Source organism: Mastigoproctus giganteus, chromosome 3 (assembly GCF_048544385.1).
Source record: "Mastigoproctus giganteus isolate SK-2022 chromosome 3, ASM4854438v1, whole genome shotgun sequence".
In the NCBI taxonomy this organism is placed as follows: Eukaryota; Metazoa; Arthropoda; class Arachnida; order Uropygi; family Thelyphonidae; genus Mastigoproctus; species Mastigoproctus giganteus.
The window spans coordinates 114,275,972-114,301,997 of record NC_143577.1 but is presented as its reverse complement, the minus strand read 5'-3'; the positions used below and the strand labels follow the sequence as shown (position 1 = coordinate 114,301,997).

At 38.1% G+C, this 26,026-nt stretch overlaps 1 protein-coding gene across 3 annotated transcripts in view; it reads left to right on the top strand.

Moving 5' to 3' along the window:
* The window catches only part of LOC150088232 (citramalyl-CoA lyase, mitochondrial-like), a 244,668-nt gene that overhangs the window by 153,424 nt on the left and 65,218 nt on the right, over nt 1-26,026 (top strand). For all 3 annotated transcript variants that reach the window (XM_090370649.1, XM_090370647.1, XM_090370648.1), the window contains one exon: nt 15,476-15,589. In XM_090370649.1, coding sequence (XP_090226775.1) covers nt 15,476-15,589 — 114 coding nt within the window. The remainder of the gene's footprint in view (nt 1-15,475; nt 15,590-26,026) is intronic.

The window sequence follows — 26,026 nt, the reverse complement described above, 5'->3', positions numbered from 1 at the left end:
TGCTAATGCTCCTAAAAACCAAATAACAAACAAACCTTTTCATTCTCTACCACTGCCAGTGTGGTACGACGCAGTTGATACGTTACTCTGGAATTACTGCTTCCAATATGTAGTACTTTACATTTGTCAATGTTAAACTACATTTGCCACCTCTCAGCCCATCTGCTGAACTTTTCTAGATCCTGTTGCAGCAGTGTACTGTCATTAGTGTCATTAACAACCCTGCCAACCTTCGTATCATCTGCAAACTTGGACATTAAGCCTGATATACCATCATCAATATCATTTATAAATACAAAAAACAACAATGGACCCAACACTGAACCCTGAGGAACTCCACTAATAACATTAATCCACGAAGAGCAGTGTCCATTGATTACCACTCTGTCTTCTCCCACTCAACCATCCCTTTATCCATAGCAGCAATTTGCCTCCAATGCCACACTGCTCCAATTTGTGCAGCAGTCTTCCATGTGCAACAATATCAAAGGCTTTTCTAAGATCCAAATATATGATATCAAAGTTATTCTTTGCATCCAGATCCTTTGTGACTACATCATAGTATCCAATCAAATTAGTGAGACAAGACTTCCCCTTAGCAAACCCATGCTGTGTCCAAGCTATGACATCAGTTATAATGTCTAGTTGTTCCTGCATTGTTTCTTTAACCAGTGCCTCCATTAATTTCCCGGGAACAGAAGTTAAACTAACAGGTCTGTAATTACCTGTGTCTCCCATTGATCCTCCTTTGTGGATTGGGGTCACATTTGCTCATCTCCAGTCCATGGGTACCTCCCCTGAGTCCAGGGAAGCTCTCATAATTATGGCTAAGAGTTTGCTTACTTCCTTTGCCGCCTTTAATATAGCTGGATAGGTCCCATCCACCCCAGGTGCCTTTCTTGTATTTATCTTCAACAATTTCTCCTCCACTTTACTCTCAGTTATTACAAGATTCTCTAGCTTACTGCCAGAGTTGAATACACCCCTGGATTCCCCTCGCTGAATAACTCCTCATGTGTGAATGTCGATGCAAAATATTCATTTAGTTTGTTAGCTACCTGAGCAGGATCATCAACAGTTGACCCATCGATATCAAGTGAGCCAATCTGATTCATCCCCTTCCTTCTAGAGTTTATATAAGTAAAGAACTCTTTGCTGTTTTTCTTTGCATCCCTTGCCAAAGATTTCTCGTAATCTGCCTTCACCTGCCTAACCTCCTTTGTAACTTGGTTACAGATCAACTTGTATTTATCATAGGCTTCTGTGTCACATGTTAATTTGTATGTATCCCATGCATTTTTCTTCTCTGCCATATGTCTCATTAGTTCATCTGACAGATGAATTGTGGCATCATGTTAGTAGTAATTTCTTAATATGTATGCATTAATAAATTGTTTTAAAATGTTAGAAAATTTATTCATTCCCACTTCTTTCCCATCTTTTACTATATTTCTGAATTTACTGTATTTTTAATTTTTGAAAAGGTCATATTTCTTGTTTATAACAAATTTTTTCAAGGGAATGATCGATTTTGCTATATAGAGTTCCTACTGTAATTGAGGCTTCAATACATCAAAATACTAAAACTAAACATGGATTTAAAACATTGCAATGCTAAACTAAAAATGAAATTAAAATTAATGCTATCATTCAGACTGGACTGGTATAACCTTTCTATAACATACCAGCCCAGGTGGTCAAGTTTAACAGCCTGTATACATTTTTTCAACTTTTCAATGCATGCGAATCAGTGGATATTAACTTTGGAAGTACAGTAAGTCCCCAACATATGTAAGAGATATGTTCCAGGACGTCTTGCATAAGTCAAGTTTTATGTAACTCAGGAATGACTAATAAAATATTGCTGACTAATAAAATATATCGCTGATGTGCTAAAATTACAAAAACTACACAATATCCTCAGAAGAATGAAGAAAAATAGTTATATATTTTTCAATTAATTAGTTATATATTTTTTATATATTAGTTATATACATAGAAAAATAGTTATATACAGTAGAACCTGGATAAGAAATTTCTGCTTAAGATGTTTTCCCCTCTACTGTGTTTGGTTCGTTAATTTCCAATTAAAATTCTATATATTGTGATATATTATTTTCCCCGCATAAGAAGTTTCCAGAGTAAAAAAGTTTTCCCACAAAATAAGTTCGTAATAAAGAATACACAGTGTATTATTATAATGGCATTTTCCCAGTTAATACGTTTTTTAAATATAGAAATTCTTTATTTTTATATAAAAAAATATAAAACAGTATAAACATTTTGAGTGCATAGCACCATTTTATTTTGTAGTAAATCACCGAAGTAGGTGAAATAGCATCATTTTTGTTACATCTCAAGTTCCAATGCCTTCACAACGAGTTGCCCTGATATTGCACTATCTCAAATAAGCAACGCTTTGCCACTCGAGAAGACTAATGTTGCTAATTCTCATCAGATACCACCACCCGGGGGGGGGGGGGTATCTGCCAAGAATTAGCAACTGGTTTGTTGGGCTTTTCTGTTAGTGCAGTCTATTATAAATGGGTAGTAAACCCAAACTTATTGCATTTGCGATAATACCGATAGCTGGAATTCTGTGGGTTTTTACATTATTATGGTGAAATGTGTCTCTCCTTCACTGAAATTTTCAGTCATATAAAAAAAAAAAAAAACCATAAATAAATTTTCAGAATCATCTCTTCATTCCTATTTTTTAAGCTTTTTACTCCGTATCTCACTTGTGCCGTGTTCCTCGTTATCAATTTCTTATTATTATTATTTTTTACTGTTTTAAATTTTGTAATCCTAAAAAAAAAAAAAAAAATAGAGTTAAAAAAAATTTACGTAACTCTGGCTTATGTAAGGCTTATGTATGGCAATTTGATAATGAGACTGATGGTAGAAAAAAATAGATCCCATGTATGAGTAAGCTAATCTTAATTTATTCAAAGTAACTTCCTCCTGCATCCACAAACTGCATTCAATGATCACGAAGCGAATGGAACAACTGGCGAAAGACTGTGACTGGTATACTGTTCAGTGTTCTCATTACAGCTCTTTGAATGGTGTCGACATTGTGAAAATAACAGTCTTTCAGTGCTGCCTTGTTCTTCAAGACCAAAAAGAAGTTGCATGGGCCTAATTCTGTTGAATACAGTCATTGTGACAGTATGTCGACTTCTTTGATAGCCAAAAATTCCTGAACAGTAAGGGCCTTATAGTTTGGTGTGTTGTTGTGCAAGAGGAACTAACTACCGTCTTCTCCATACTGAGACCACACATAACAGATTATCTGCAACAAATGTTTTAAAACATCCAGATAGTAGGCAGCAGTAACACTTTGGCCACTGTGCACAATTTCCTTGTTATCATAGAAAGTGATGAGCATGGTTTTGATTTTTGACATTTCTTGAAGAACTTTTTTGGCTTTGAGAGGTTTGCCAACTTTCACTCTACATTTTGTTGCTTTGTCAAATATAACGATTGAATTCAGGAAGTTGTTTTGCTTTCACTGGCCTCAGTGAGTTCTCTGCAGTGTTCAACTTATACCTGTCATTGACTGTCTGTTTAACTAATGTGGAACAAGCCACACACAGACCTTCGTTTTCTTCAAATCCTGGGTTATTATTTGTCAAATGGTTTACTTATTAATGTGCAGATCTTCTGAAATCATTGGCAGCATTGCACATCGATCATTGGTAACGATTCCCACACCTTTTCAATCAACTCTGGCATTCAAACTGCTTTTGTTGGACCTTGATTTTCATCATCTTCCAGTTATGCTCTTCCATGGGTGACGGACAGTTTCTCTGTACACTTGCTTCATCATTTGAAACATTTCCATGGAACTTTTGTCTAATGAAACAGAAAACTTGTTTGCTCTTTGTTCCATTGCCTTTCCACAACATAGCACAGGAGAGGCTTGCAGTTCACCTCACACTACATTCTGAAATAGCTGCAATTTCTGCTGACCTCAACTGCAGTGCTCAAGGAACAGTGACTCTTTCATTTCATGTACCCTTCTAGTAGATGGCAGCACCACCACATTTCATAACATCAGTATCATTTCCCAGTTGTTGCACTGCATAGCATTTGATATGCATTTTATTATTACTATTTATTATTTTACTACTTTCAAATTTCTTGCAGATGACTGTTCTGTTAATTTTAGTGACAATTTTGTATAGCATTTTGATGTTCAATAGTATCAGTCATTAAGTCCTATATGAGAGTAAAGAAGTTAATTGCTTGTTTGTTCCAAATTTGGTCATTAATATCATCTGGGTTGTAGCATCTGCATGAAAGAAAAACAGAAGCTTTTATGGCTACACCTATATGGTATTTTACATAATCCTTCTGGAATACCATTGCTAATCAGTTTCTGTTTTAATCTGTTCAAGCAACTAATTAAGTATTTTATTGCTACTTATTTTAATTCCCCTATATGTTTACATTCTTATTGAGTTAGAATAAGAATGCAAGCATATGCACTTTTTTTGGAAATATTAGAGTTCCAATTTGTGAGGGTTATAGTATTAAAGCTGAATTCATCTTGTTTGTCGCACAGTTTTGTGTGCATTATGTTGTTATGTCTATTTCCAAATCAAGGGTACATTGCTTGCATACTGCCATTGTTTGTACGTTCAACTATGAGATCACTTGGGTAAATTTCATTACAAATTTCCTCATATTCATCACAGTCAAGCTCTGTAATGTCATCTATGAAATAAAATAAAAATGTAGATGCAAATTTACCAGATTACATGAACTGGTAGTGCCTGTTGCCATAAAACGATAAGTGTTTACCTGTTATTTACATGATTGTTATTTTATATTGTACTTAATACGTAGTCATATAGTTATAGTTACGCTGGTTATTTTTTATTTTTAATTTAGATAAAGAGTTTTTGTGGATTTTACTTACGATAGGTAAAACCGTTATTTCGTTCCATTTTTGTAGCCATTGTTTTTGGATATAGTGGTAGGGAATTCAAATTTTTTTAATTGAGTTAGCTAGGTAGCTCTAACGCATAATTATATAGTAATACGCTTCACTGTTTCTATTTAATAGTTTCTATTCAAATACTATTGATATTTAATTTATTGATTTTATTAATTTAAACTACCATGCCCCAAACTAGATCAGCAAAGCAACGGGCACAAAGTGGCAGGAGTGCTGTGACTCGGGGGAGAACTGAGGGGGGCAGTTCTCCAACGCATCACAGCCTAAAGAAATGTGCAACTTGTGAAATGTTTGCCGAACTCTCTGGAACGGAACATGATATTGCCATGGGGGATGTCTTTGTGTGTGCGCGATGCAAGGAGTGTATCGAAATCAGGCAACAACTCAGCGTTCTTATGGGCCTATATGAGAGCTTGAAGGACAGGGTGGATGCCCTCGAAGTAACTAAATTGAGGGGCCCATCAGGCTCTCAGCTGCCCACATCAACGCCAGAGCTTGCACTTGGTCATCACGCAACACAGCGGCAACCCCTAAGGCAGAATGCGCTGGTCCCACAGGAACTAGTTGTTGTTGGTGACTCTATTGTCAGGGAAACGGGGAACATCCTTTGTAAAAAGGATAGGTGGAACAGGACCAGGGTATGTCTGCCAGGGGCAAAGGTTGATGACGTTGTAGAGCGGATATCATCTTTCAAGGGCACAAAAGGTGATATAGTTGTACACGTTGGCACTAATGATATTAAGAGTAGGAGACCGGCAGAATTACTCAACAAGTACAGGTCACTGTTGAAAAAAAGCCGTGAAATAGGGTTGAATTTGAAAGTGTCTGCAATTCTGCCCAGACACGATAGGAGGGAGTACATGATGAGAGCCTTGTCGATCAATTCGGCCCTGGAAGGATTGTGCAAGGCTCAAGGGGTAGAATTTTTTTCAGCCTGGACTGTACTTGTTAACAGGAGAGATTGCTTCTACAGGGATGGGATACACTTAAATAGAAAGGGTGCAAGAATATTTGCTGATGCTATCGAGGCAGTGTTAGGTGGGTCGGAAAACTGCTAGTTTGGGGGGATACAAAGACTAATAGTTTAACAGTAACCGCAGGCAGAGGTGAAGGTGATTCTTGCACAACTTCTATTAGAATAAGAAGCGACCTGGAGCGAGGGGTGTTGGGGGTTTCAGGGACGGATGGCAGTCATCATGGAATAGTTGGGTATATGGGATGTGTTAGGGTAACAAGGAATAGGCATAGGAGCATGTATGCTTGCATGTATACCAATGCTAGAAGTATAGTAAATAAATTTGATGAATTTGAAGTGTTGGTCAAGACATCAAAGGCGGATATTGTTGGGATAGCAGAGACGTGGTGTCACAAAGATATAAGGAATGCAGAACTGGAATTTGGGGAGTACAATGTGTACAGAAAGGATAGACAGGACAGAAAGGGAGGGGGTGTTATGCTGTTAATTAAGAAAAACATAAAATCAAAGGAAGTGCACCCAGTTAATATAGATGAACAGTGCTCTGTTGAGTCAGTTTGGTGCGAGATAAGCACTGCGAAAGGAAAAATAAGGGTAGGAGTGTATTATAAGCCTAATGACTTGAATGAGTACAATGAACAATTGTACAGAGAAATAGAGTGGGCCAGTAAATCTGAATGTCTTATAATGGGGGATTTTAACTTCCCAGATATTGACTGGAACTTGTGGGTTGGTCACTCACACACCAGTCAGACTTTTGTGGATTTATTGGATGATTGTTTTCTGCAGCAGCATGTTCGAGAGGCAACCAGAGAAAGTAATACTCTTGATCTGGTTATCAGCAGTGATCATTCGTGTATTAAGAATTTGCAGATAAAGGAACCACTAGGTGGCAGTGATCACAGTGTGCTGAAGTGGGATTTACTCAAAGAGGTAACTACCGTCAGGGGTAAAGGAAAGGGTTTTTGCTTCCGTAAAGGGGAGTACAGTGGTCTCAGACAGTTTTTAAATTCTGTACAGTGGGATCAACTGACGATGTTACCAACAGTAAATTCTAAGTGGGAAGCATTCAAGGAATTAATCGTGGAAGCTACTAGACTTTATATACCGATTAAGAAATATCGTTCAAGGTTTAGGCCTAAATGGTTATCAAATGAACTAATGAGACTCGTGACAGAGAAGAAAAATGCATGGGATGCATATAAATTATCAGGTGACGCAGAAGCCTGTGGCAGATATAAGCTAGTCTGTAATCAGGTCACAAAGGAGGTTCGGCAGGCGAAGGCGGATTACGAGAAATCTTTGGCAAAGGATGCTAAGAAAAACAGCAAGGATTTCTTTACTTATATAAACTCTAAAAGGAAGGGGATGAATATGATTGGTCCACTTGACATCGATGGTTCGACTGTTGATGATCCTGCTCAGATAGCAAACAAACTGAATGAGTATTTTGCATCTACATTCACACGTGAGGAATTATTACAGTTTGAAAATGGAAGAAGGTTATCAAATTGTAGCAGTGTGCTTAATGATTTTGTAATAACTGAGAGCAAAGTGGAGGAGAAATTGTTGAAGTTAAACATAAGAAAGGCACCTGGGGTGGATGGGATCTATCCAGTTATTTTAAAGGAGGCGGCAAAGCAACTAAGCAAACCCTTAGCCATAATTATGAGAGCATCCTTGGACTCAGGGGAGGTTCCCACGGACTGGAGATGTGCAAATGTGTCCCCAATTCACAAAGGTGGATCGAAGGGTGACACGAGTAATTACAGACCAGTTAGTTTAACTTCTGTTCCGGGTAAAATAATGGAGTCACTGGTTAAAGATGCATTGCAGGATCATCTAGACAAGACTGCAGCAATAATTCAAACACAGCATGGGTTTGTTAAGGGAAAGTCTTGTCTGACAAATTTGATTGGTTATTATGATGTGGTCACAAAGGAACTGGATGCAAAAAATAATTTTGATATCATATACTTGGATTTCAGGAAAGCTTTTGACACTGTTGCGCATGGAAGACTACTGTACAAATTGGAGCAGAATGGTATTAAGGGTAAGTTGCTACAATGGATAAAAGGATGGTTAAGTGGGAGAAGACAGAGGGTGGTAATCAATGGGTGCTGCTCTTCATGGACTAATGTTATTAGTGGAGCCCCACAGGGTTCGGTGTTGGGTCCACTGTTGTTTTGTGTATTTATCAATGATATTGATGAAGGTATATCAGGCTTAATGTCGAAGTTTGCAGATGACACAAAGGTTGGCAGTGTTGTTAATGACAGTAATGGCAGTGTGCTACTGCAACAGGATCTAGATAATTTGGGCAGATGGGCTAAGAAGTGGCAACTGAAGTTCAACCTTGACAAATGCAAAGTACTGCATATGGGTAGAAGTAATCCCAGAGAAACGTACCAACTGTGTGGTACTACACTTAAGGTGGTAGAAAATGAAAAAGACCTGGGAGTAATTGTGCAGTCAGATATGAAGTTTTCTGAGCAATGCAGACAGGCTGCTAGGGCAGGTCATGGGGTTTTGTCAATGATATATAGGAATTTTGCTAGCAGGGAAAAGGAGGTGATTGTCCCTCTGTATAAGGCAATGGTCAGGCCACGCCTTGAGTACCGCGTACAGGTCTGAAGGCCTCATTTTAGGAAGGATGTAGATTTGCTTGAGCGTGTACAGAGAAGAGCAACACGATTGGTGAGGGGAATGAAAGGATTCTCTTACCAAGAGAGGCTTAAGTTCTGCAAATTGCAGTGGCTGGAGACTAGGCACCTGCGCGGTGATCTGATTGAGGTCTATAAGGCCTTGAATGGGTTGAGCACGCTGAATTCTGATGGGATCCTTCCACTTGTTCAGATTACGAACCTACGGGGACATAAGTTCAAATTAAGAAAGGACAGATGTAGAATAGATGTGCGGAAATTTGCCTTTAGCCAGCGGGTGGTTAATTGCTGGAACAAACTTCCATCTGTCGTTGTGGAAGTTGATAGGTTAAATAAATTTAAGGAGGAACTGGACAGGCATTTGGAGGGAATGGTGTGATGATTTTTTTTTTTTTTTTTTTTTGGCTGATGCTGCATAAGCTCCTACACTTGCTTTCTTGCATCATGTGCCACTACTACTACTACTACTACTACTACTATTCCTCTAGATTGTATATAAATGTTATTTCCACATTTAATATGGTTATTACCAATATAACCTATCTCTGAAGAGATAGTTGCCTCTATAGTAAGTAAGTAACCATTGGCATAAAATTCCTCATTAACATGATAGAGTAACTGTACTTCTTAAATATATTAAACAATAGTACTTCATGTATTTAAAACTAAATTTTAGAAATTGTTAATTTCTTATGTTAATCTTATACTTTCAGATTGTTTACATGGAAACCAATTTAATGTGCAGCATGTAAGTAGGCAACAGTTAACGGCCACATTATATAATCAACACCTCACACATACAAGGGCTGGTTGTGATCCTGGGATAATATTGAAAACAAGTCGCAAGTTCGGGTTAAATTTGAAAGTGTCTACAATCCTGCCCAGACGCGATAGGAGAAAGTATATGATGACAGCCTTGTTAATCAGTTCGGCCCTGGAGAGATTGCACAAGGCTCATGAGGAAGAATTTTTCTCAGCTTGACCTGTGCTTGTTAACAGGATTGCTTCTACAGGAATGGGATACACTTAAATAGAAAGGGTGCAAGAATATTTGCTGATGCTATCGAAGGCTGTGATGTTAGATAGGTTGGAAAACTGCTAGCATGGGGGGGAGGATTCAGAAACTGATAGATTAACAGTAGCAGCAGGCAGAGGTAGAAGTGATTCATGCACTGCTTCTATTGAAGCAGCAGTGTGTAGCAAACGCTTCTTGATTAGACCGGGGTTCGAGCCTGTGACCACCAAATACGAAGGATGTGGAAAGGTCAGGGAATGACCACCGCATATCCCCGGAGCAATATGGCCTTAGTTGCTAATGCTCCTAAAAATCAAATAACAAACAAACAACAAGCTTCTATTGAAATGAGCAGCAGCCCTGAAAGCAAGTTGCTGGGGATTTCAGGAACTGCTGGGAGTCATGAAACAACCAAATACATTGGCTGTGTTAGAGTAACTAAGAGTAAGAATAGGTGCATGTATATTTGCATATACACCAATGCTAGGAGTAAAGTAAATAAATATGATGAATTTAAAGTGCTGGTCAAGTCATCAAAGGCAGATATTGTTGGGATATCAGAGACGTGGTGTCACACAGATATAAGGAATGCAGAATTGTAATTTGGGCAGTACAATGTGTACAGAAAGGATAGACAGGATAGGAAGGGAGGAGGGGTTATGCTCTTAGTTAAGAAACACATAAAATCTAAGGAAGTGCATCCACTTGACATAGATAGACAATGCAATGTTGAGTCAGTTTGATGTGACATAAGCACTGGGAAAGCTAAATGAGGGTAGGAGTTTGTTATAGGCCTTGTGACTCTGATGAGTATAATGAACAATTATACTCATCATTGAGTATTTAGAGCCTGTTCTAAATGGGAAATATTCAAAGAAGTAATCTTGGAAGATAGTAGTCTGTTTGTTCCAACTAAGAAATACTGTTCTAGGTTTAGGCCCAAATGGATGTCAGATGAACTAATGAGACTTGTGCCAGAGAAGAAAAATGCATGGGATTCATATAAATTATCAGGTGATAAAAGCATATGGTAGATATAAGCTAGTCTGTAATCAAGTCACAAAGGAGGTTAGGCAAGTGAAAACAGATTATGAGAAATCTTTGGCAAAGAATGCAAAGAAAAACAGCAAAGACTCCTTTACCCATATGTAAACACTAGAAGGAAGGGAATGAATCAAATTGCTCCACTTGGTATCGATGGTTTCATTCTTTATGATCCTTCTGAGGTTACTGACAAACAATGAGTATTTTGCATCTACATCCACACATGAAGAGTTATTCAAGGAGAAGAAGGCCAGATGTTTATGAAACTCTAACAGGGAGTTAAATGATTTTGTAAAAAATGAGAGCAAAGTGGAGGAGAAATTGTTGAAATTAAACATAAAGGCACCTGGGGTGGCTGGGATCTATCCAGTTATATTAAAGGAGACGGGAAAATAAGAAACAAACCCTTAGCCAATAATGGAGTCACTGGTTAAAGCAGCATTGCAGAATCATCTAGACAAGACTGCAGTAATAATTCAGACACAGGATGGGTTTGTTAAGGGGAAGTCTGGTCTGACCAATTTTTTTGGATACTATGACGTGGCCACAAAGGAACTGGATGAAAAAAATAATTTTGATATCATATATGTGGATTCCAGGAAAGCTCTTGGTACTGTTGCACATGGAAGACTACTGTACAAATTGGAGCAGTATGGGATTAAGGGCAAGTTGCTACAATGGATAAAAGGATGGTTGAGTGGGAGAAGACAGAGAATGGTAATCAATGGACACTGCTCTTCGTGGACTAAAGTTATTAGTGGAGTACCCCAGGATTCAGTGTTGGGCCAACTGTTGTTTTGTATATTTATCAATGATACTGAGTAAGATATATCAGGCTTAGTGTCCAAGTTTGCAGATGATACAAAGGTTGGCAGGGTTGTTAATAACAGTAATGACAATATGCTGCTGCAACAGGATCTGGAAAAGTTGGGATGATGTGCTGAGAAGTCAACTGAAATTTAATGTTGACAAATGCAAAGTACTGCATGTGGGTAACAGTAACCCTAGAGAAATGTACCAAACTGGGTGGGATTACACTCAGGGTAGAGGAGAATGAAAGAGACCTGGGGTAATTATGCAATCAGATATGAAGTTTTCTGAGCAGTGCAGAGAGGCTGCCAGACTATACTTCAGCTATACTGAAGTATAAAAATGATATCAGAAGTTTAATTTTTTTGTAGAGATATACAGGCTCAATCTTGCAATATGTGAATTTGCATCCATTAACATTAATAGAAGCACTTGATGCAGGAAAGCAAGCTTATACAGCATCACCCAAAAAAAAAAAAAAAATTCTGATTTTGCCCAACCATTCACTCCAAAAGTTTGTCCACTTCTTCCTTGAATTTATTTAAGCTATCAACTTCCACAACAACTGATGGAAGTTTGTTCCAGCAATCAACTCCCCACTGGCCAAAGGCAAATTTCCGCACATCAATTACACAACTCGCTTTCCTCAATTTCAGTTCATGCCCCATCAGATTTGTAATCCTGTATATCTAGGCACCTTGGTGGATTATTTGGGTGTATAAAAAAAAAAAAAATTAAATATGCACCATAAGTAAGAGTGATATGGTGTGATCCTATAGATTTTGATTCACATGAGCTGCTTTGTAAAAGAACAACACAGCAACTTCATTGTACTTACTGCTTTATTTTCTTAAAAATGTTACAATGTAAATCTAGAATAAAAGGGTGATATTTTAGCATACACTACAGTGAATTGTTCACATTTAATGTAACTGAAACAAATGAAGCCTATCTCCAGTCATTGCCTCATGCCTGAAACAAAAGTTCATAAGAATAAAATGTATTAACATTCAGTACTGCAATTATTTTCAGAGGACATAAATTGTTATATACTTTTTTCAGTAAACAAATTCCCTGGCATGTTATACCAAGCATTAGCATTAGTAGATGCATACAATGCAAGAAAGCAAGCTTATAAAACCCTCCCATTTCACCCCTTCATTCGTTCCAAATGCCTGTCCAGCTCAGCCTTAAATTTATTTAGGCTATCAATTTCCACAACAAAAGATGGAAGTCTGTTCCACCAAGTGATTCCCCGCTGGCTAAAGGTAAATTTCTGCACATCTATTCGACAACTGTCTTACCTCAATTTGAATCTATGCCCCCTCAAGTTCTTAATCTGAGCAAGCGGAAGAATCCCATCAGCATTCAGCTTGCTCATCCCATTCAAGGCCGTATACCTCAATCAGATCACCTCGCAGGTGCCTACTCTCCAGGTGCTGCAATTTGCAGAACTTAAGCCTTTGTTGGTAAGAGCACCCCTTTGTTCCCCTCACCAATCTTGTTTCCCTTCTTTGTAGCAGAGTAATGCTTTCTGAAATTCCTTTCAAAATTGGAGAACACAGCTTTGTAAAATAAGCAACAGTTACAATGTAAGCTTTAAAAGAAAGTACAGATATGCATTTCTGTTATTATAGAAAAAAAAAAGTTTTTTTTCCCCATTATGGTGCTATCCCTCAAGTTACACAGTTTAGTTTATTCCAGGAAATTATTGCGCATAAGGTGCAATATCTTAGAGTGATTATTTATTGAACTTTAAAAGAAAGAAGTGATATGCACTTGTTACAGAAAAAAAAAAAAAAGCCTTTTTCCTCTATAGTGCTGCCCCTTGAATTACAGTTTATTCCTGGAAATCATTTTGAGTAAGGTGCAATACCTTAGAATAATAGAAATAAATCAGTTAATTTTTCCTTTTATTTAACAGATAGTAAAAGCCTTTTTTTTTTTTCTTTTTTTTTATAATTCTTAAGAAATAATACTGTATTTACTTTAAAATATTAAAAAATCAAATTGTTTAATTTTTATAGTGATTCTACAGATTTCCAGATGAGGCATTTAGAAGAAAACCAGTTTACGAAGAAAGTAAAGTAAAAAGAGTTGGGTATATCATAGATCAGACTGTCATACTCCCCACCCTCCAATGGGTATATTTCTTCAAGTCAGTGCAAGCAAACTTGAAGTAAACTATTTACAGAGAATGATAACTGCAGCCAGCAAACTACAATATGCAAGCTGTGTATCTCTTCACTGTCTGTACTCTGTCTGTTTAAGCATTTCTAGATTTGCTATTCTAAATGTGATTTCATAGCCTATGAAGGGATGTCACACTGTGTTGTGTACAAAACTTTACTCTGAAAATGAATACAGTAAACTACTATAATGTTCTCTCTTATAATGTTCTTTTCTTCTGATCCTATAGTCAATCTTACGAAGTGCTGTGCATTTTTTAATGGGTATAGCACTCCCATTTAAATGCTTTGTCCTCTTATATCACTTTTTTTTTTTTAAATCCCAAGAAAAAATAAACCCAGATATAACTCCCCCACCCCACTTGATTTTTGGCTTTGGGAAAGGGATGATAGAGACTAAATTCTGACATTTGTTTTGTATTGAGCCCAAATCATTGGAAATAGACAGGCCACTCTTTATAACTCGGTGTATTATGCATTATGCTGAGAACAATATTGAATTTTAAAAAATGCTGAGTAGGGCTTGCACTCATGTTCTCCTCACCTTTTTTTTTTTTTTAAATTTAATATTATTTGACCGTTTTCTTTGCTGGTACAAGAATTAGTCTTTTTATGTGCAGATGTGTTCAACATTAAATTGTCAAATTTCATTAATGACATTATTATTATTAAGTTAATAATACATTTCTCATGTTAGAAAGTTTTCATTCTTTTTTAAACAAATAATAGTTGAAGGTGCCAAAAAATAAGTACAGTACCATGGAACAAGTAAAGTGCCATTAAAAAAGTTATAAACTTTTTTAATGGCACTTTACTTGTGCAATGGTACTGTATTTATAAACCATTGCTTTATAAACACTGCAAAAAATCCAGAATAAAAAAATCAGTGTTATCTACTAAAATATTGAAAAACAGCCTCCAAGAAGGGAGTCCTACTTATAACACTTTACTGCTTATAGTGTTCTTTGGGTCCAGTTCCTTCAAAAGCATTATCACAGCAGCTTACTGTATATCAAATCTCTGTTTGAGAGAAGGTGTGGAAGAAATTGCCAGTCTGCAGTAGTTACTCTCATGTCAGCCTTTTGTTCACAAAAATTTATTCTGAATATACCAGCAGTACCCAGAAGAGACTTCTCTTAACTTTCCTCGCAGAGGTCAGTAGATGTTTACTTTTGCCAGTTTACAATGTAAAATTAGTGATTTTTTAACATACTTTTTATTTTTTTACATATCTCTTTAGGAAGGTTAATCATACCTGTAATATATTCAAAACTGCAGTAATAAGAGGGATAATATATCAAAGTTGCACTATATTCTTGCACTTCTTTTAATAACTTGAAGGTGTACTATGTAACTACGGAATGTCAGTAAGGCTACTTAAATCAGTGTCTACGTTAAAATACAACAGCTCTCAAAAATGCTTTGTAATGTACCTAATATACATGTATTATACAACCTTTGAGGGGTTTGACCAAACTGAATAAATATTTCTCAGATATCTAATAAACAGTTTTCAAAGTCTTGCCTTAGAAAGCACTGTGAGTTAATACTAGGTCAACAGAATAATTTTGAGTCCCGAAAGTTAAAGTTACAATACATGGGATCAGTGATTTTCATACTATTATTGGTGGATTAAATTTGTTTCATGTTATTCTTATCATTACATTATTAAAGGATAGGCAGGATATTCAATATGTAAGCCAAATTTGTTGGTTCATTTTAAGATTACCTCCATAAGCATACAGTTTATTATTAAAGTTTTTATGTTTACTTATATAATTGTTTTACATCAATTTATTTTTTTATCCTAAGGTGCTACAAGAACACCTCAAGCACAGGAATTATTAATGGCACGACAGCTAATTGTGGTGGTAGCTAAAGCCTTCCAGTTACAGGTTATTGATATAGTCTACATTGATTATAAAGGTTAGTCTTAAATGAATACTGGGCAGGCCATTAGTTATTCTACAAACTGATTTGTAAAAAGGTTTTATAAAAATTTACAAACAGGTCTGGAAGCCTCATTTTAGGAAGGATGTAGAGTTCCTAGAACAAGTACAGAGAAGGGCAACAGGACTGCTGAGGGGAACAAAGGGGTGCTCCTCTTATTAAGAAAGGGTTAAGTTCTGCAGATTGCAGCATCTGGAGACTAGGCACTTGAGAGGTGATCTGATTGAGGTGTACAAGGCCTTGAATGGATTGAGCAGGCTCAATGCTCATGGGATCCTTCCTGTTGCTCAGATTACAAACCTGAGGAGGCATAAACAGAAATTGAGGAAAGACAGTTGTCGAATAGATGTGCAGAAATTTGTCTTTATCCAGCAGGTAGTTGATTGCCAGAACAAACTTCCATCTGCTGTTGTGGAAGTTGGTAGCTTAAATAAATTCAAGGAAGAAGTGGACAAACTTTTGGAGCAAATGGATGGGTGAAATGGAAAGTGTTTTTTTTTTTTTTTTTTGCCTGATGCTGTATAAGTTTGCTTTCTTGCATCATATGCCTCTGCTAATGCTAATAATAATCACCATAAGTTTCAGATCATAAGAAAAATAAAATACTATTTGGAGATTGGTGTAGTGTAGGGATCAACAACTTTTTCATGACTGCCACTTGGACAGCTGTATCCAAAATATAATACTGTATATGAAAAATTCTTTTAAGTACAGAAAATCTTCCCTTGTGCCATCTGGTGAAATACATGCCTACAGTTGCAAATGCCTGGTTTGGTGTTATTTTCTTGTTGAAGGTTTGAAGTTATTTGTGGAAGATTAGCGTTAGCATTAGTAGAAGTATACGATGTAAGAAAGCAAGCTTATACAGCATCAGCCAAAAAAATCACCCATCCATTCACTCCAAAAGTTTGTCCAGTTTTTCCTTGAATTTATTTAAGCTATCAACTTCTACAACAACAGATGGATGTCTGTTCCAGCAATCAACTGCCCTCTGGCTAAAGGTAAACATCTATTCTACAACTGTCTTTCCTCAATTTGAGTTTGTACCCCTCAGGCTCATAATCTGAGCAAGAGGAAGAATCCCATCAGCACTGAGCCTGCTCAAACCATTCAAGGCCTTATACACCTCAATCAGATCACCACACAGGTGCCTAGTCCCCAGATGCTGCAGTTTACAGAACTTAAGCTTTCTTGGTAAGAGCATCCCTTTGTTACCCCTCACCAATCTTGTTGCCTTTCTCTGCACTCGCTCTGAGGTGTATATCTCGCTGAGATGTACACCTTTAACGCTGATACAGCGTCCTACTAGAATGTTATTTACTGTGGTTGCTGATATTTCTTTGCTAATTAATTTTTTATCACCGTTCTCTGGTTAGTTTTTGTATATGTTCTGTACTTTATTATAGTCCCACAAGAAGCAGTTAAGTGAAATCAGATTGGGGCATCTGATAAGTAAGGAAATTGACACTTCCTTGCAATTAGTGTTTCACTAAACTTTTGTTGCAATAAATTCATTATATCTCTTGTCACATGACATGCTGCCCCCATCTTGTTGGAACTACAGAGCATAGGTTAAAAAAGGAGTGTTTCAACATGTTTTGGTAACATGGCATTCATATAGATCAGAGGTTCCCAATCTTTTTTACCTGCAGACCCCTATAAAAAATGCATTTTTTCCTCATTGACTCCCCTTACAAAAAATACATTTTAATTTAATGGATGGATTATAAGAAAAATCTGTTAATAATAGTTAATTATTTATTAAAAATATAAAATAATTATAATTCATAGTTATGTAATAATCAGTTTGTGAATACTTACCAATTACTTTAGTTTAATAACAAAAACAGTAAAAATTATTTAGTTCATTACTGACATTTTAGTTTTGGAAAAATCACAGCCTATTACATATCCATTTTAACCCTTACAAAAAAAATACATTTTAATTTTAATGGATGGATTATAAGAAAAATCTGTTAATAATAGTTAATTATTTATTAAAAATATAAAATACTTATAATTAATAGCTATGTAATAATTAATTTGTGAATACTTGCCAATTACTTTAGTTTAAAAACAAAAACAGTAAAAATTATTTAGTTCATTACTGCCATTTTAGTTTTGGAAAAATCACAGCCTATTACATATCCATTTTAACCATTAGCTGTGCCTTATCAGGGCTAAAATTACTTAATTTGATCCATAATTGTGATATGTTCAACCTGTTTTTTGTTTTTCTCAGTAAATTAAGTTTTTCTCAGTATAAAGCCTTGAATGGTTTGAGCATGCTCAATGGGGATGGGATTCTTCCTCTTGCTCAGAATAATCGCCTAAGAGGGCATAAATTCAAATTGAGGAAAGACGGTTGTAGGATAGATGTGCGGAAGTTTGCCTTTAGCCAGCGGGTGGTTGATTGTTGGAACAAACTTCCATCTGTCATTGTAGAAGTTAATAGCTTAAATAAATTCAAGGCAGAACTTGACAAACATTTGGAGCGAGTGGATGGGTGAAATAAGAGGGGTTTTTTTTTTTTTTTTTTTTTTTTTGGCTGATGCTATATATTTCTTGCACTGCTTCTATTCAAATGAGCAGAAGTCTGAAAAACAAGATGCAGGATATTTCAGAGACTGCTTGTAGTCATTGCGTTACAAGTAAACACATGGGTTGTGTTAGGGTAGCTAAGAATAGAAACAGGTGCATGTATACCTGCGTGTACACCAATGCTAGGAGTTTGGTAAATAAATTTGATGAATTTGAGGTATTGCTCAAAACATCAAAGGCAGATGGGGGGGATACAAGGACTAATAGATTAACAGTAGCCACTGGCAGAGGTGGAAGTGATTCTTGCACTGCTTCTATTGAAATGAGCAGAAGTCTGAAAAACAAGATGCAGGATATTTCAGAGACTGCTGGTAGTCATTGCGTTACAAGTAAACACATGGGTTGTGTTAGGGTAGCTAAGAATAGAAACAGGTGCATGTATACCTGCGTGTACACCAATGCTAGGAGTTTGGTAAATAAATTTGATGAATTTGAGGTATTGCTCAAAACATCAAAGGCAGATATTGTTGGGATATCAGAGACGTGGTGTCACACAGATATAAGTAATGCGGAACTGGAATTTGGGGAATACAATGTGTATAGAAAGGATAGACAGGACAGGAGGGGAGGAGGGGTTATGCTATTAATTAAGAAACACATAAAGTCCAAGGAAGTGAAGCCAGTCGACATCGATGGACAGGGCAGTGCCGAATCAGTTTGGTGTGACATAAGCATAGGGAAATCAAAATTGAGAGTAGGAGTGTGCTATAGGCCTAATGACTCTGATGAGTATAATAAGATATTGTACAGGGAAATAGAGTGGGCCAGTAAATCAGAGAGTCTTATAATGGGGGATTTTAATTTCCCAGATATTGACTGGAATTTGTGGGTTGGTCACTCGCACACTAGCAAGGCTTTTGTGGATTTATTGGATGATTGTTTTCTACACCAGCATGTTCGTGAGGCAACAAGAGGGAGCAATACTCTTGATCTGATTATCAGTAGTGACTCTTCATGCATTAAGAACCTGCAGATAAATGAACCACTAGGTGGCAGTGATCACAGTGTGTTGAAGTGGGATTTACTCAAGGAGGTAACTACCATCAGAGGTAAAGGGAAGGGTTTTTGTTTTCGTAAAGGCGACTATGATGGTCTGAGACAGTATTTAAATTCTATACAGTGGGACCAACTGATGATGTTACCAACAGCAAACTCAAAATGGGAAGCATTCAAGGAACTAATCTTGGAGGCTACCAGGCTTTACATACCAACTAAGAAATATTGTTCAAGGTTTAGGCCTAAATGGTTGTCAGATGAACTAATGAGACATGTGGCAGAGAAGAAAAATGCATGGGATACATATAAATTAATGGGTGACATGGAAGCCTATGATAGATATAAGTTGGTCTGTAACCAAGTCACAAAGGAGATTAGGCAGGCAAAGGCAGACTACGAAAAATCCTTGGCAAAGGATGCAAAGAAAAACAGAAAAGAGTTCTTTACATACTTGAACTCGAGAAGGAAAGGGATGAATCAGATTGGTCCACTGGATATTGATGGTTCAACAGTTGAGGATCCTGCTCAGGTGGCTAACAATCTAAACGAGTATTTTGCATCTACATTCACGCATGAGGAGTTATTCAGGAAGGAGAATGATGTAGGTAAAGTAAACATTGGCAGTGAGCTGGATGATTTTGTAATAACTGAGAGGAAAGTGGAGGAGAGATTGTTGAGGATAAACATAAAAAAGGCACCTGGGGTGGATGGGATCTATCCAGTTATATTAAAGGAGGCAGCAAAGGAAGTATGCAAACCCCTAGCCATAATTATGAGAGCTTCTTTGGACTCAGGGGAGGTACCCATAGACTGGAGATGTGCAAATGTAACCCCAATTCACAAAGGAGGATCAAAGGCTGACACAAGTAATTATAGACCTGTTAGTTTAACTTCTGTTCCAGGTAAATTAATGGAGGCACTGGTTAAAGAAGCACTGCAGGATCATCTAGACAAGAATTCAGTTATAGCTCAGACGCAGCATGGTTTTGTTAAGGGCAGGTCTTGCCTGACCAATTTGATTGGATACTATGATGTAGTCACAAAAGAACTGGATGCAGGGAATAACTTTGATATTATATATTTGGATCTTAGAAAGGCTTTTGATACTGTTGCACATGGAAGACTGCTGCACAAATTGGAGCAGTGTGGCATTGGAGGCAAATTGCTGCTATGGATAAGGGGATGGTTGAGTGGCAGAAGACAGAGAGTGGTAATCAATGGACACTGCTCAACGTGGACTAATGTTATTAGTGGAGTTCCTCAAGGTTCAGTGTTGGGTCCGTTGTTGTTTTCGGTGTTTATGAATGATATTGATGATGGGATATCAAGTTTAATGTCCAAGTTTGCAGATGATACAAAGGTTGGCAGGGTCGTCAAGGACACTACTGACGCTATGCTGCTGCAACAGGATCTGGAAAGGTTGAACAGATGGGCTGAGAGGTGGCAAATGAAGTTTAACATTGACAAATGTAAAGTACTGCATATGGGAAACAGTAACCCCAGAGCAACGTATCAACTCTGCGGTACCACACTGACAGTGGTGGAGAATGAAAAGGACCTGGGGGTAATTGTGCAGGGAGATATGAAGTTCTCTGAGCAGTGCAGACGAGCTGCAAGAGTAGCTCATGGTGTCTTGTCAATGATATACAGGAATTTTTCTAGCAGGGATAAGGAGGTGATTATTCCCTTGTATAAGGCAATGGTTAGGCCACATCTTGAGTACTGTATACAGGTCTGGAGGCCTCATTTCAAGAAGGATGTAGAGCTGCTGGAACGGGTACAGAGAAGGGCAACAAGATTAGTAAATGGAACAAAGGGTTGCTCTTACGAAGAAAGGCTTAAGTTTTGCAAATTACAGAGTCTGGAGACTAGGCACCGGCGAGGTGATCTGATAGAGGTGTATAAGGCCTTGAATGGTTTGAGCATGCTCAATGCCAATGGGATTCTTCATCTTTCTCAGAATAATCACCTCAGAGGGCATAAATTCAAATTGAGGAAGGACGGATGTCGGATAGATGTGCGGAAATTTGCCTTTGGCCAGCGGGTGGTTGGTTGGTGGAACCGACTTCCATCACTTGTTGTTGAAGTTGATAGCCTAAACAAATTTAAAGCTCAACTGGACAGGTATTTCGAACGAACGGAGGGGTGAAATGGGAGAGGGTTTTTTTTTTTTTTTTTTTTTTGGGCTGATGCTGAATAAGCTTGCTTTCTTGCATCGTATGCCTCTACTAATGCTAATGCTAACTTCCTGTATAAAATATATTGTGTCTGTAACTGCATGTATAAAAGTTAGTTTGCCTGTTTGCTGGATGAAAAACCTAAGTTTTCTGAAGAATAAAACCATTCAGTCAGCCACATTTTAAAACAAAAAAAAAACCTGATAAAAGTTCCTTCTCTTTAAACCCAAGCCATACAGTGGTCATGAGCAAAAATGATCATGATCCCTTGTTCCCACGAGGATACTAGCATTGTGACAGAAATGACTTCAGAAAGAGTGCCTAGCGAGTTCATAACTACAATGTATAGCTTTTGACTCTGTATTATAGATCATACTACTCTTATTAACCCAAGGGGCTCATATCTGGTGAGTATTGGGCTTGGCACACCCAGGATCCTGAGCTGGATATCATCGTTCTTCTCTTTCTTGGTGATTCCCTTCTACTTTTCACTCTCTCAGGGTAACTCGGGAATTTTTTTTTTGGCTGGTGCAGCATAAGCCTCAGGCTTCCTTGCACTATATATATAATAATAATAATAATATAAAAGATATTGTTGGGATATCAGAGACGTGGTGTCACACAGATATAAGTAATGCGGAACTGGAATTTGGGGAATACAATGTATATAGAAAGGATAGACAGGACAGGAGGGGAGGAGGGGTTATGCTATTAATTAAGAAACACATAAAGTCAAAGGAAGTGAAGCCAGTTGACATCGATGGACAGGGCAGTGTCGAGTCAGTTTGGTGTGACATAAGCATAGGGAAATCAAAATTGAGAGTAGGAGTGTGCTATAGGCCTAATGACTCTGATGAGTATAATAATATATTGTACAGGGAAATAGAGTGGGCCAGTAAATCAGAGAGTCTTATAATGGGGGATTTTAATTTCCCAGATATTGACTGGAATTTGTGGGTTGGTCACTCACACACTAGCAAGGCTTTTGTGGATTTATTGGATGATTGTTTTCTACATCAGCATGTTCGTGAGGCAACAAGAGGGAGCAATACTCTTGATCTGATTATCAGTAGTGATTCTTCATGCATTAAGAACCTGCAGATAAATGAACCACTAGGTGGCAGTGATCACAGTGTGTTGAAGTGGGATTTACTCAAGGAGGTAACTATCATCAGAGGTAAAGGGAAGGGTTTTTGTTTTCGTAAAGGCGACTATGATGGTCTGAGACAGTATTTAAATTCTATACAGTGGGACCAACTGATGATGTTACCAACAGCAAACTCAAAATGGGAAGCATTCAAGGAACTAATCTTGGAGGCTACCAGGCTTTACATACCAACTAAGAAATATTGTTCAAGGTTTAGGCCTAAATGGTTGTCAGATGAACTAATGAGACATGTGGCAGAGAAGAAAAATGCATGGGATACATATAAATTAATGGGTGACATGGAAGCCTATGATAGATATAAGTTGGTCTGTAACCAAGTCACAAAGGAGATTAGGCAGGCAAAGGCAGACTACGAAAAATCCTTGGCAAAGGATGCAAAGAAAAACAGAAAAGAGTTCTTTACATACTTGAACTCGAGAAGGAAAGGGGTGAATCAGATTGGTCCACTGGATATTGATGGTTCAACAGTTGAGGATCCTGCTCAGGTGGCTAACAATCTAAACGAGTATTTTGCATCTACATTCACGCATGAGGAGTTATTCAGGAAGGAGAATGATGTAGGTAAAGTAAACATTGGCAGTGAGCTGGATGATTTTGTAATAACTGAGAGGAAAGTGGAGGAGAGATTGTTGAGGATAAACATAAAAAAGGCACCTGGGGTGGATGGGATCTATCCAGTTATATTAAAGGAGGCAGCAAAGGAAGTATGCAAACCCCTAGCCATAATTATGAGAGCTTCTTTGGACTCAGGGGAGGTACCCATAGACTGGAGATGTGCAAATGTAACCCCAATTCACAAAGGAGGATCAAAGGCTGACACAAGTAATTATAGACCTGTTAGTTTAACTTCTGTTCCAGGTAAATTAATGGAGGCACTGGTTAAAGAAGCACTGCAGGATCATCTAGACAAGAATTCAGTTATAGCTCAGACGCAGCATGGTTTTGTTAAGGGCAGGTCTTGCCTGACCAATTTGATTGGATACTATGATGTAGTCACAAAAGAACTGGATGCAGGGAATAACTTTGATATTATATATTTGGATCTTAGAAAGGCTTTTGATACTGTTGCACATGGAAGACTGCTGCACAAATTGGAGCAGTGTGGCATTGGAGGCAAATTGCTGCTATGGATAAGGGGATGGTTGAGTGGCAGAAGGCAGAGAGTGGAAATCAATGGACACTGCTCAACTAATGCTCAACTGGACTAATGTTATTAGTGGAGTTCCTCAAGGTTCAGTGTTGGGTCCATTGTTGTTTTCGGTGTTTATGAATGATATTGATGATGGGATATCAAGTTTAATGTCTAAGTTTGCAGATGATACAAAGGTTGGCAGGGTCGTTAAGGACACTACTGACGCTATGCTGCTGCAACAGGATCTGGAAAGGTTGAACAGATGGGCTGAGAGGTGGCAAATGAAGTTTAACATTGACAAATGTAAAGTACTACATATGGGTAACAGTAACCCCAGAGCAATGTATCAACTCTGCGGTACTACACTGACAGTGGTGGAGAATGAAAAGGACCTGGGGGTAATTGTGCAGGTAGATATGAAGTTCTCTGAGCAGTGCAGACGAGCTGCAAGAGTAGCTCATGGTGTCTTGTCAATGATATACAGGAATTTTTCTAGCAGAGATAAGGAGGTGATTATTCCCTTGTATAAGGCAATGGTTAGGCCACATCTTGAGTACTGTATACAGGTCTGGAGGCCTCATTTCAAGAAGGATGTAGAGCTGCTGGAACGGGTACAGAGAAGGGCAACAAGATTAGTAAATGGAACAAAGGGTTGCTCTTACGAAGAGAGGCTTAAGTTTTGCAAATTACAGAGTCTGGAGACTAGGCACCGGCGAGGTGATCTGATAGAGGTGTATAAGGCTTTGAATGGTTTGAGCATGCTCAATGCCAATGGGATTCTTCATCTTTCTCAGAATAATCACCTCAGAGGGCATAAATTCAAATTGAGGAAGGACGGATGTCGGATAGATGTGCGGAAATTTGCCTTTGGCCAGCGGGTGGTTGGTTGGTGGAACCGACTTCCATCACTTGTTGTTGAAGTTGATAGCCTAAACAAATTTAAAGCTCAACTGGACAGGTATTTCGAACGAATGGAGGGGTGAAATGGGAGAGGGTTTTTTTTTTTTTTTTTTTGGCTGATGCTGAATAAGCTTGCTTTCTTGCATCATATGCCTCTGCTAATGCTAATGCTAATAAGGTTTAACGAAACTAGATAGCGAGTATAGTAGTATCAATTAATCAGTAAAATTGCCGATCGGGCTAGCCGGGTAGGTTAAGTGCCTGCCTGGCAACCAAAAGGTCGCGGGTTCGATTCCCGCCTCGGGCTGGATATCACAATGGTGCCGAACCAAGCGGTTGGTTGGATATCCCGGCCACGATACATGCAGGAAGCAAGAAAAAACTGGTTCCTTCGTGTATTGATCACATCATATGAAATAAATAAATCAGTAAAATTTATTAATCTTATTAAATTTCATTTTCAATTTAATTGTACTTTTTTAACTAAATAATTATAGTTACTTAGTTATTACAAATGTAACATCATAAATTAATACATATAAGTTGACAGGGGATAAGAAAGTCTTATAACATAACGCAGAGTTAATATTCGATACCGAAATACATATATACAGGGTGATTCACTACCAGTGCGACAAACTTGCAGGAGGTATAGGGGGCACAAAGATGAATCGGAATCACATAGCATTTCAGGGTCCGAAATGCCTTTGTCATGCAGTAGAGGACGTTGAACAGGAGGGTGCGTGAACAGCGATCCTACTGGAAGTCAGCATTTGCGAACCGTTTCTATTGAAGAAACCAAGTAGCAAAAGTCCTCAGGAGTGTATAATCCGCAGGCTCCAATGATTGAACGCGTTGCAGATGGTATGAACTCATTTGGTTTGTTGAAGGTATCCTCCATACAGTGTATTGGGAAATACCCAATCGTTGGCCTGTCGCTCGAGTACATGTACTCGGATTGCCTTCTGCAAGACGTAGGACATTCTCCTCATTGTCTGGCGTCCTCGTCGTTCGCTCCCGATTCTGGTACTTCTCGTGAAACAACCAGTCTCACGTAACCTTCTGTGCACACGTGTGAAAATCATATGATGAGGAGCACGCCTGTGCGGGAAACGTTCCTGGTACAAGCACAGAGTGGCGTGCCCGTTACAGTCCACAGCTCCATACGCGAGGTGCATGTCGGCCAGTTCACCGTTTGAATACTCGTCCATCCTACTGCCTCGGGAACAGTTCGCAAATACTGACTTCCAAGCGGCGCCTCCGTAGCCAGGTGGGAAGGAGCAGCAGTGCATAGCACACGCTTCTTGATTAGACCGGGGTTCGAGCCCGTCACCACCAAATACGGAGAATGCGGAAAGGTCAGGGAATGACCACCGCATATCCCGGAGCAATATGGCCTTAGTTGCTAATGCTCCTAAAAACCAAATAACAAACAACAA